The sequence below is a fragment of the Myotis lucifugus genome, unplaced genomic scaffold, assembly GCF_000147115.1.
Source record: "Myotis lucifugus unplaced genomic scaffold, Myoluc2.0 scaffold_291, whole genome shotgun sequence".
In the NCBI taxonomy this organism is placed as follows: Eukaryota; Metazoa; Chordata; class Mammalia; order Chiroptera; family Vespertilionidae; genus Myotis; species Myotis lucifugus.
Window position 1 is genome coordinate 689,771 of NW_005871339.1, and position 12,330 is coordinate 702,100.

The 12,330-nt window shown below is 48.8% G+C and overlaps 2 protein-coding genes across 3 annotated transcripts in view; both read right to left on the bottom strand.

The window, feature by feature from the left end:
- UBE2G2 (ubiquitin conjugating enzyme E2 G2) overlaps nucleotides 1-2,342 on the bottom strand; it is a 25,205-nt gene extending 22,863 nt beyond the window's left edge. Inside the window, exon 1 of the mRNA XM_006099920.3 lies at nucleotides 2,217-2,342. Coding sequence (XP_006099982.1) covers nucleotides 2,217-2,259 — 43 coding nt within the window. The 5' untranslated portion in view covers nucleotides 2,260-2,342. The remainder of the gene's footprint in view (nucleotides 1-2,216) is intronic.
- A 2,230-nt stretch (nucleotides 2,343-4,572) lies between these two features.
- SUMO3 (small ubiquitin-like modifier 3) lies at nucleotides 4,573-12,089 on the bottom strand. 2 transcript variants are annotated; one of them, XM_023763534.1, is made up of 4 exons: nucleotides 11,783-12,089; nucleotides 10,300-10,428; nucleotides 7,372-7,443; nucleotides 4,573-5,975 (listed from the first exon to the last, which is right to left on the bottom strand). In XM_023763534.1, the coding sequence occupies exons 1-4, from the start codon at nucleotides 11,801-11,803 to the stop codon at nucleotides 5,883-5,885; spliced, it is 315 nt and encodes a 104-aa protein (XP_023619302.1). In that variant the 5' UTR covers nucleotides 11,804-12,089; the 3' UTR covers nucleotides 4,573-5,882. The 2 variants fall into 2 exon arrangements, with proteins under 2 accessions (XP_023619302.1, XP_023619301.1); XM_023763533.1 differs by lacking the exon at nucleotides 11,783-12,089 and adding an exon at nucleotides 10,914-11,382.
- Nucleotides 12,090-12,330: the final 241 nt, after the last annotated feature.

Genomic DNA, 12,330 nt, shown 5'->3' on the forward strand with positions numbered 1-12,330 from the left:
TTACCACCAACTGCGCCCCCTTCACTGCCCCCCTCTGCCAGCCTGGTCAGCGCTCACTGCCCCCCCCTGCCAGCCTGGTAGCCCCACACAGCCTGCTGTTCGGTTGTTTGGTTGCCCCTCACTAACCCCCCTGCTGGCCTGGTCGCCCCACGCAGCCTGCTGCTCAGTCGTTTGGTCGTCCCTCACTCACCCCCCTGCCGGCCTTGTTGCCCCACTCAGCCTGTTTGGTCATCCGTTTGGTTGCGATGGCCCCTGGCTCTTTATATATATAGATTTGCCTACTTTTAAAAGCTGCTGCCTGAGAGTGTGGCTTACAACTAGCCTGAATCCAGGAGGTGAGACCCTTTCCTTCAGGACACTGACCACACTCAACTACGGCTTGGACAAGCACAAAAATTTGAAAGACAATTAAGAGCTGAATGACAGGGTTGAATGACAAGGTTCATCTCCTATAAGAGGCCACTTCCCTCCAAGATGGGAGAGGTGGTTGTTTCTACTACTGTACAGAAACCAACACAGAGTCAAGCAAAATGAAGAAACAGAGAAATATATACTGCAAATGAAAGAACAAGGTAAGACTTGAGGGAAAAAACTTGATGAAATAGAAATAAATAAATGATAATGAATTCAAAGTAATGGTTATAAAGATGCTTGCTGAACTGGGGAGAAAAATGGATGAACAAAGTAAGAACTTCAACAATGAGATGGGAAACATAGGAAATACCAACAGAAGTCACAGAGCTAAAAAACTCATTGGCTGAACTAAAAAATATACTAGAGGAGTTCAAGAGCAGACTAGATGAAGCAGAAAAGATAAGCCAACTTGTCAACTTGAAGACAAAGTAGTGGAACTCACCCAATCAGAGCAGCAAAAAGAAAAAAACTTTAAAAAATGAAGAAAGTTTAAAGGAATTATGGGACATCAGATGATTAACATTTCCATCATAGCTCTCCCAGGAGGAGAGGGGAAGGGGAAGAAATCTTACGTGAAGAAATAATGGCTGAAAACTTTCTTAACCCTGAGAAGAAAATAGACACCCAGATTCAGGAAGCTCAGAGAGTTCCAAACACGAGGAACCCACACCAAGACATTTTGTAATTACAGTGTCGAAAGTTAAATCAAGAAGAGTTTTAAAAGCAGCAAGAGAACACTTCTTGTGTACAAAGATGAGAGAATCATTGATTGGCTTGTCTCCTACCAATAAGGAGACAGATAAGACTATCAACAGATTTTTCAGCAGAAACTTTGCAGGCCAGAAAGGAGTGCCACGATATATTCAAAAGGCTGAAAGAAAAAACTGCCAACCAAAAATACTCTCCCCAGCAAAACTGTCATTCAGAAATGAAGGAGACAAGCAAAAGCTAAAAGAGTTCATCATCACCAATCAGACGTTACAAGAAACATTACAGGGACTTCTTCAAGCTAAAAAGAAAGGGTGTTAGTAACAAGAACACATATGAAAGAATAACTCTCACTGGAAAAGTAAATATATAATAAAGGTATTGGACTAACCACCTCAGACTCATCACAATACGTTTTTTCTCTTAAAACACTTTTTTAAAAAACTTCTCAGTACGGCCTAGCTGGTGTGGCTCAGTGGTTGAGCAACGACCCATGAACCAGGAGGTTCATGGTCACCTTAGGATTCCTGTTTAGGGCACATGCCCGGGTGGCGGGCTCAATCCCCAATAGGGGCGTACAAGAGGCAGCTGATCAATCATCAATGATTGTAGCTCTCTCTCTTCCTCTCCCTTCCTCTCTGAAATTAATTTAAAAAAAATTTTTTAAAGAAAGAAAAAAACTTCTCATTACGCAGTTTAGGCTTCCCTCCCCTTCTCTCACTGCATGTGGGCAAGGCTGGAATTAGGCAGTCACCCATATTACTAAAATGGGCAAAGAAAACAAACCAACAGCGCAGCAGTAACGTTCACTTCTGTCCTTTAATTAACGCGTCCTCCTTTCAAGGAGGCGGCGGGCAGGGTGGCGGAGGGCGACCGGAGACCACTGCCGCTCCCCGCCCCCCCGCCCCCGCCTCCGCCCGCTGACCGAGAACAAACGGGCAGGCCGTGGGGTGAGGAGTCCGCTGCCCCGCACTCCGCCCAGGCCTCAAGGAGCGACGACACTGGGGACGGGGCGCAGAGCAGGGGGCCGGGAGGAGCGACGAAGGGGCGCTGCCCCGACGTGAGGCTCGGCGGCGGGCAGGCCCCAGACTCACGTTTGTACTCGGCCATCAGCCTCTTCAGCGCCGTCCCCGCCATCGTCGGGGAAACAGCTGTGCCGTCGGACGTCGCCGCTAACCGCTCGTATCCTCCCGCCCGAGGACGGGGTTACTTCCGGTCGCTGCCGGGGGCACAGAAGCCCTTCCGGGTCGCGGGGCGCGCGCGGGGGCGGGGCAGGCGCGGAAGTGAGAGGGGCTCGCAGAAAGGGGCGGAGTGCGGCCAGGGGCGGAGCGGGACCGTCTGGGGAGGGGGTCGAGCGTCTCTGGCCCTTGGTCCCGGGTGGCTCGGCCCTGCAGCCGCTTTGTGAGGTTCAAGCCGCTTCTCCAGCCCCCGTTCCTGTGGAGCCTGGTCTTCCCGGAGATTCCAGGGTCGGGTGCTTGGTAACCGCCTGTTCCGTCACGGCGGCCGCAGGAGAGTCCAGTGGAGGACGGGGACGAAGGATGGCGCGACGGCCGAGCGGGGGACGCAAGCTGGGCAGAGGTCATTTAGATGGGGACTTTTTAAAAATATATATATTTATTGGTTTCAGAGAGGAAGGGAGAGGGAGCGAAAGAAACATCAATGAGAATCATTGACGGCGGCCTCCCGTAGGCCCCCTAACTAGGGACGGAGCCGGCAACCCTAGCACGTGCGTCTGCCTGGAATCCAACCGGGACCCTTCAGTCCGCAGGCCCTGGCTCTACCCAGTGAGCCACACCAGCCAGGGCAGGGGGTCTTTTCAAGACACCGGGAGGAGGGGGCCAGAATGGAGGCGCTGCCGTCGGTGGTGCCACCGCCGCAGGTCCTGACGCGGCCCAACGGCAGCCAAAGGAGACGGCTCCTAAGACAGTGACGCCCCGAACGCCTTCCGACCGGGGTTGGGTTTGGAAAGCGGGTTGGCGATGGTGGTGGGTTTATTCTGCCAGCGCGGCCACCACTCAGGGTGCCCAGACTCGGCCCCACGGAGGGAGGGACCTGGGGGGCCCCGGCGGACCTGGGTTCTGAGGAGCAGGCGTGATATGTGAGGGCTTCCTGGGCGATCACAGGGGGAGGCCAAGTTCAGGATGAAATTAGTGTCTTTTATATCTTTGTCAACTAACTTTCTGAAGTATGAAAGGCCTCTCACAGCTGAACCGGCTGAAGGTAGTTTTAACCTCAATATCTTGCTTCCCCAGCTGGGAGCTGTGACACCTACTGGGGCTTTCCTGGGAGGGAGGTTCCTGGGATGAGGGCCTTTCAGTGCTGAAATGGGGCCTTGCCCGCTGGGACCCTGGCACCACTGGCAGGATAAATAGTGCCTGTCTCCTCCTGAAGCATCAATTTAACTCCAAGATCCTAGGAGTTCGATTTATGTAAATACATTTTCTTAATTTTATTGATTTTAGAGGAAAAGAGAAACATCGATTTGTTGTTCAACTTATTTATGCATTCATTGGTTGGTTTTTCATGTGCCCTGATTGGGGATCGAACCCATCACCTTGGCATAGCAGGAGAACGCTCTAACCAACTGAGTTACCCAACTAGGGCCTATAAATATTTTTAAAATATTAATACCAAGAGGTATTATTCCAAATGCACAATTTGCATAAATTTTGAGAAGATAACCTCGAGGACATGCCTTGTTCTTTCTTCAATCTACGTTCAGTGCAGTGGGTGGAAATTCAAGCAGCACTGCTCTGATGTCCCAAACTCTCAGCCTGTCTCTCCTCTCCTAGCTTGAGGGAGGAGTGCAGGGGCTCCTCTGCGGATGCAGTGCCCCCACCTCCACTCTCCGGGGCACCTAGCAAATTACTCAGTCCCTGTAATGTGCTGGAACCCATCTTCTTTGGCTGGTGTAAATGATCAGGTGCGAGAGTGGACGTGCTATATCCCAGCTCCCCTTCATCTTTCAGTTTGTACTGACCTCACCTGAAGGACTGACTAAAACAGCTAGGTCATTTTCAAACCTGGTTTTGTCACAGCACAGTCCCCTGGGAAGTTCTGTCAAATTAGCAGCAGTTCACTCAGCTGCAAAGCAAGCAAGGTTGTCAATCACACAGAAGAAAACTAGTCTGACAGTACGGCACCAAACTTGAGAGGCCAGACTGATGTCCAAATCAGCTGCCTCCAAACCCACCCTCTTTACATGCGGCATCACAAAGCCAGTTCAGCTTACCCCCCGGGAGAGCTCTGGGTACGTGAGTGTGGACTCAGAAGGTGCCAGCCCAGTGCGGGCGCTCTGCCAGGAATGCAGGGAGTGGGGGAGGCAACAGATGAATACTTACTTTTCAGCAACTAGCCTTTAAACAAAACTCTGAGTGGTCTTGCTGAATGGTCATTACAGATGTTGAATTGTGACAGCCGCAACCTCCAAATGCAATATTTAATACAAGAGACAGAATATCAAACTATATTTACTGTTTACAGTAGTAAAGGACAACAAAGAATGTACAAATTGTGAACAAACAGCAGAGCCAGCAGACACCACATCCACACCCCAACAGCAAAACACAAAGGAAAGGCAAGATTCCGGGCAAGCAAGAGATGATGGTCCAGGTCGCACTGTCCAGGTACCAGGAGGCAGAGCAGGGCCATCAGGCAGCAGGGGTTCCATACAGAAGGGCAGGAGGAGAACTGAAGGTTTAATAGGTATAGGTTCCAAAATGTTTCACAGAAATGAAATCACAGCTAATGTCAGGAAAGCGGCAGAGCACATCCGTGAGAACAACATGAAGTCATCTTTGCACAGGGCCCATCTGTAACCACACTTGAAGTAGCTCTTTGACACAAAAAAAGTCACTGCAAAATCAGCAATACTTAATCGTACTTTGTTATATAGAAACCATAATTATTCATCAGAGCAAATACTGGAAGAAATCTGAGGCCACAGTACTACTGCCAAGTGAGAAACATGGCAATTGCTTTCCTCTATTAAAAGGGGACCCCTGAAACTAATACAAAATAATATTGAATATAAACTGTAATTGAAAAATTAAAAAAAAAAGAAGGGGAAAAGCCAATTTCTGCTGCACCCTGCTTTGCCCATGCACCATCAGGGGCCCTGGGCCTGCCCCTGCCCAAGGGGAGCTAGAGGAACAGAGTGCCCAGGCCCGTGCTACTGAGGGACTCAGTTACTTTTCACCTTTAAAAAAGCATTCCAGTATTCTCCCTTCAACTTTACCATATTCTCACAAAACTTAAACTTGCAATATTTAGCATTGAAAAAACCTACAAGACAGTAAGTGGACCTACAAGAAACAGTAAGTGGAAGTTTGTCTCCCCACAATGCCCCCAAAACGGCCCACAGAAGCACCCCCACTTTGATGATGTGAGCTCTCTACAATGGAATACGCAGGGGGATTTACTCAATACCTGGGATAAGATCCCTGTCTAGACTAAAAAGGGACATTCACACAACAAGCTTCAGGGAAATGTTGTGAGAGGGGGAAAGACAAAAATGAGAGCAAAAGCAAACCCCCAAAACCTTGCAACTCATTTTCCTAAACAAACATGACACTGGCTGGCCCGGTTCAGGTAAGGATTCGTCCCTGCAGACAGTTTTGAGTTGCACCCGCAGTATGTCAGAGAGGAAAGGAATTTTTGTGGATGTCCTTGGTTCCTGCAGACTCCTTTGTGATTGGCATGGTCACGTGTTCACTATTCAACAGCAAATGCAAGGACGGTGACAAAGTGGGCCGGTCCCTCTACAGACCACACCCCAAGAGGCAGCCAGTCGCCCGTGAGCCTCCTGTTTGCTGCTGGAACACATCGATGGTATCTTCATCCTCCATCTCCAACTGGCAGGGTCGACGTGACAGGCACAGGGAGAGAGGGGAAATCTGTTAGTTTTCTCGCCATCACAGGAACAAAAACTGTTCAAATGAACACACATGTCCACTGCACTGTCTCCCTCGCACCGGCGCACAACACCCCACCACACCTTTGCTCTGTGGGTTGCTCCGGGGTCGCTAGGGCATATCAGGGAGAAGAGGCTTTGTTTAGGATTTCCAATAAGCTACTATTCTGCAACCTTCCCCTAACAAAATTCACAAAATATTCAAAACTATAAGTGACAGAAAACCTAGGTCTCATTAAAAAATGAACAAGTATCTAAAATTGTTACTGAAAATTACACAAAATCAGATCCCAATTAGGAACCCCTGCTCCCCGTCCCTTCCCTTCAAGACCAGGCCAGAGATGGGCAAAAGCTCCCCACCTGCTGCTCCTGACACCACGGGAATGGACATCTGCCCTGATCTCCGTCCATTCTCGGGACAAAAGAACTTCTGCCAAATCATAGAGACTAAACAGGGCTGGAGGCAGTAACATTTCCCAGAAACGTTCTCAAAAACAGGGAAGTAGGTCCGGGTGAGCGGGCCCTGTGCTGCTGTGGACACTACCTGAACGGGAGCCAGAGTGACAGGTCGGAGAGCATTCCAGCCCCCACCCCAGTGCAAGCCCTCAGAAACCCTCACAAAGCCAGCCACCGTCTCAGCAGCAGAGTTCCTCAACCGAGCAGAAATACGTAGCTCTTTTACATGTGCCAGCCCAGTGGATTCTGCCTCTGTGAAGGGCAAGACTGAGTGAGACCCCAATAGTAGGTGACTCTGGATCACAGGTCATCCAGCTGATGAACGACAAGAACCAGACTGAACCTCGGCCTCCAACTCCATCCGAAACTTTTCCCTGTGGGGCCATGCAATGCACCATGCTGGGCCGACACTGAGACTGTTGGGGGGGGGGGGGAGGGGGTGGTCACCGGCTTAGCAAAAGCTAACTCCTGACCAATAATGAAGGGGTACACACTACTTTCCATCCATACCCCTATGCACAAATGCTTACAGGGCACAAGAAGCAAGCCAGTGAGTGAGCCACAAATCGACTAACACTACAAATTCCATGTCCAGACCACCAGGGGGGGTGAGTGCATCTGCCCATCTTGCCTGGACCCCTCTGCTAAGCCCCCAGCCCGCCCGCTGCACCTCCCAGCCTGGAGGAGGATGTCCAACAAAGGGCATCATTCTCATCTGAAACACTGAACTGCCCAATTAATATGTTAAATACTCTAATAACTAAGAACATTAAGAAAAAGTAACAGTAGCTCCCCAACAAGAATATTTCAAACAACAATTAGTCAAATGCAGGTCGAAGTGGCCTCAAGGTGGCCTCAAGATGTCGAAGCTGCTTTCATACCTGGGCCGGGGTGTCTGCTTCATTAATTGGCTGCCCATCAAACCTGAATCTAATCTGTCTCATTGACAAGCCCTGAAAAGAAAAGGCAAATATAATTAAATATTTCTAGGTTATGCATTAATTCAAAATCATCAAATATTTACACCAAAATACCAAGATTCTGACCAGAGGATATTTTTCCATTGATTTTTAGAGAGAATGGAAGGGAGAGGGAGAGACAGAGAGAAACATCCATGTGAGAGAGACACATTGATTGGTTGCCTCCTGCACGCACACTGACCAGGTCCGTGCCCTTGACCGAATGGCACCTTGCACCTTGAACCCGTGGGCTGACACTCTATCCACTGAGCCAAATCGGCTAAGGCCAAAAACCGTTTTTTCATTTAATGAGTCCTCAGGTTGTAAAGGCCCCATACATGCTGCAGAAGCAAACACAGTTCTTTGCTGAGTAGCACACTTTAATTAAACCAGGATTCAGTGAATTTCAAGAATAAAGTTGCAAGGCACTTGAGTTCCCCTTAAAAAAAAATGTCACAAACTTGAAGAATATACTTTAGAATTAATATACCTACAAAAACTGGATATGTTAGAATAATTTTTTAAAAGTAATATAAAATATCTTTGCTTAAAATGCTTTAAAACTATCAGAAATATGTCAAGGAATAAGAGTTTATCAAAAATTAGCAAGAAATCATTTCTTGAAAAGCACATAAAATGTTTAGAAATTAAAATTAGAAATTCAATGACAGCTGAAACAGCAGATCCGACACAGCTGAAAAGAGACTTTGTGACGCGAATAACAGGGCTAAAGGAATAACTAGAATGCAAGTCAATAGATACAGACATAAAAAATACGAAGTAGCCGAACCGGTTTGGCTCAGTGGATAGAGCGTCAGCCTGCGGACTCAAGGGTCCCAGGTTCGATTCCGGTCAAGGGCATGTACCTGGGTTGTGGGCACATCCCTACTGGGGGCTGTGCAGGAGGCAGCTGATCGATCTCTCTCATCGATCTTTCTAACTCTCTATCCCTCTCCCTTCTTCTCTGTAAAAATTCAATAAAATATATTTAAAAAAAAAATACGAAGTAGAACATGGACTGAGGATTCTGAATGTGCAGATGAATGATCCAGTGGATTATAAACCTACTGGCAGGCCTACAATGCATTTAATGTGAGGCCAACACCAGCACCTTCAGAAACTACTGTTCTAGCGACTTATAGCTACAGGCACCTGCCACTACTGGTCCCTCTCAATTCCCTCCAGAAGCCAACAGGATTTCTAAACTGCTGGCACCACCACCCAGGTGACAGAGGCATGTGACAAGAAGACTGCACGAAACTGGAAGCAGTCCGATGGCTGTGGCCTTGAGAAAGGCAGGAGGAAAGGCATTTTCCAGCCAAAAAGGAGCGCGTGCAGACTCTGCATCCGGAGGGAATGGTAAACATGGTCAGGGTGCAACGACATTGCCCTTTTAAAAGCAGCTCTGATTTTGCTTAAACAGGAGAGATGGGATTAAAACATGCATCTCGGCTCCTCCTGAAACCCTGCTGAAAAGACATAAAAAAATAAAAAAGATGCCCTGGCCAGTGTGGTTCAGTTAGTTAAGCGTCGTCCCGTGCACCAAAAGGTTGCCAATTACATTGCCAGTCAGGGCACATACCCAGGTTTCGGGTTCAATCCTCAGTTGGAGTACATGCCGGAGGCAACCGATCTGTCTCTCTCTCGCATCAATGTTTCTCTCTCTCCCCCCGCCTTCCTCTCTCTCTAAAAAAATCAATAAAGAAATTAAAAAGGCATAGTCAGCAGGACAAAGAACAGAAGAGGGGACAAGCCAGCAGAAAAAAGGTGCTACTGATGGGCTGCAAGTTCCAAAGCCCGGATGCTGGACCCCAAGGTCTGGGTGGGAGTGGGGGCAACAAGATGCAGCCCTGAGAGGGGAGGGGCAGGCACAGCCTGTCTGGGAGGCAGAGGTGCAGCAGGCAGCTGATTTTGGATGATGCCTAGAAGTTCCTATCAGACCCCAAGTCAGGGCCGCCAACTCCAAGAGGCCAGGAGCTGTGCCGTCCACAGGCAGAGGGAGCTCCGGGCTGGAGTGAAACAGTGAGGAGCAGCACGCACACCCAGAACTCCTTGGGGAAGAGGACAGGGCACCTATCACACCACAGCAGTGAGGTCCCTCACCCACTGAGTGAGGGGCCCAGGTGGAGGGGATAGGCCCAGGACCAAAGGTGAGTCCATGGAGCATGATGAGAGCAAAACAGACGCAGGGATGAAGCACAAATGCATTTGAGCTGTAAGTTCATGACACTAACACAAACAATCACAACTGAAAAGGCTCAATTTAACTGGTCACTGTGGGAGGATGCAAGTGAGTCAGCTCATTACTTTGAAAACTGGTAAATAAAGGGAAAGAATCAAGCATTTTGTGGAAACCAAACTGTGATGAGGGATGTCTCCACAGCGTTTTCCAGCTACCGTGTGAAGGAGCCATGGAACTGCACTCCATTTCCCTGTTCTGCAATCTCCCAGGAAGGAAGCCGCTTAAACACTGATCCAAGAGCAGACATGTGGTCACACTCCACCCCCAGAGGAAGAGGCAGCATTGTGCCTGGCCTGCTGAAGCAAGAGCTGATGGGCACAACCTGGAGATGAAGAGGGCTGAAGAGAGGCCACCAAGGAGTGCACACACTTGTGCAGACACACATACATGTACACACACAAATATGCATGCACATGAAGAGAGGCCACCAAGGAGTGCACACACTTGTGCAGACACACATACATGCACACACACAAATATGCACACCAATGCACACGTGCACACCAATGCACACATGTGCAGACACACATGCACACTTCCAGGACAGTGGAGCCCTGAACAGCCTGGACATGGGGTGACAGCAGAGCCCACCCAGCCCACAGGCACACCTGCCGCTCGCAGTAGGCCTTCATCAGCTTGCTCAGTGGGGTGTGTCTCTTAATCTTGAACTGGACCACGGAGCCATCTTGCCCGGCCACTTTCAGGTTGATGTGGTCATTCTCTGTCTTCACTCCCTCCTGCAAGAGACATGACACTGGGCCTCAACGCCGTGTCCCAAAATAACCACTCTTTTAAAGGGCACATCTTTAGGTAATTGCTGGAGGTTTTTTTTTTAAGTCATTAAAAAGCAACCTAATTCTGAAAACTCTCCAGCAATCCAGTCACTCATGTGATGGTTTTATTTTTACACAGAAATTATTTTTAACTTCTACTTGTTAAGCATCCATGTGTAAGGAATGCAATGCAAATCTACAGAGTTCATAGATTGGTAATTCAAAGAAAAAAATCTGTTCAATAAATCTAGAGAAAACTAAAGTCCACGTCTGCCACAGATGACTCTGTGAAGCCAGAGGGACAGCATGGTATGCCCGTCCTCCTGGGGGAGCGGACTGTGCAGCAGCACCTTCCACCTTCTAGCTGCCACCGCCGTGTAGTTCAATCAGCCCCATCTGGTCAGGGACACTCACAGTACTTTATCTTACGGAATTCCTGGCTCACTCACAGCTCCTGAGCAACCACATATGGAATGGATGCCACAAGTCTGTGTCCTGCAGCAGCAGCTCAGTCTGAGAAGCATTTCCTAAGAACCAGAGTGATGTGCCCACAGGGTGCAGCGCCAGTGAGGGTCCTGCAGTCACAGAGCCACCTCATTTATCTGGCACTAACTGTTTGGGAATAAAGAGTTTATCTTTGAACAAAATGATGAAACTGACCCGAGTCAATCTGAAAATAAAGATTTGATGGAACGCAAAGGGATTCTGTACTTTCTCCAGCTGACACACATGCTCCCTTGTTGGTGCATCCCCAGAAGAGCTGACCACCACAGGGCTCCTGGCCAGGGCTGCTGGCTTTGTGGAGGAGTCATATCGCTCTCCTTCCCTCCCAGCTGGGAGGGCTGGGGCCCTGGCTCCCCCTCGCCATGTCACCAGCTGTCCTAACAGAAGGGACTGGGAGGCAGGCAGTCACATCCCACACTCTGGTTCAAAACTCTGAGTGGGGTGCCGCTCTTTCTAGGGAGCTCAGGATGGCCCGAGAAGTGGCCCTAGGAGGCACAACCCCAGCAAGGAGCCTGAAGGTCATCCTGGGGTGGAGCTTACCCCACCGCAGCCCTGGGCGGCAACTTGGCCAGGCACCACCCAAGCCCCCCTCTCTGCAATGTGGACTCGTGTAGGCCAACCCGGTGACACAAGTGGGGGGTGCTCAGGAACCCAGGCCAGGATGGACTGAGGGTCCCTCTAGCACACCTTTATTCCCCAGATATTAAGGATACATTTGCTTCTTTGTTCAAATTAAGGTTTTGTTTTGGAGTAATTATGCATTTATAGAGAAATTGCAAAACGGACATGGAGAGAACTCCGGCACACCTCTCACCTGTCTCCCCAATGTTAGCATCTCACACCCAAGGTACAAGTCACACTAAACCAGTGCTGACACACCACTAGCAATGAAACTCCAAGCTTTGTTGCTATTTCACCAGTTTTCCCATGAATGTCCTTTTTGTGTTCCAGGATCCAATCCAGGGTACCACATTGTGCTGAGAGATATTTTCCCAACGTTTTATTGTGTTAAAAAACACATAACATAAAATTTACCATTCTAACCATTTTCAGTGGTATTAAACACATTCATAATGTTGTGCGGCCATCATCCATCTTCAGAACTCTTCATTTTGTAAAACTGAAACTCTGTCCCCACAAAACACTAACTCCCCTCCCCAGCCCCTGGCACCTACCCTCTACTTCTGTCTGAATCTGATGACTCCAGATCCCTCATTCAAGTAGAATCATACAGTGTTGCCTTTTTGTGACTAGCTTATTTAACTTAGCATAATGTCTTCAACGTTCACCCATGTCACAGCATATGTCAGAATTTCTTTCCTTTATAAGGCTGAATAACATCCCATTGTATGGATGGACCAC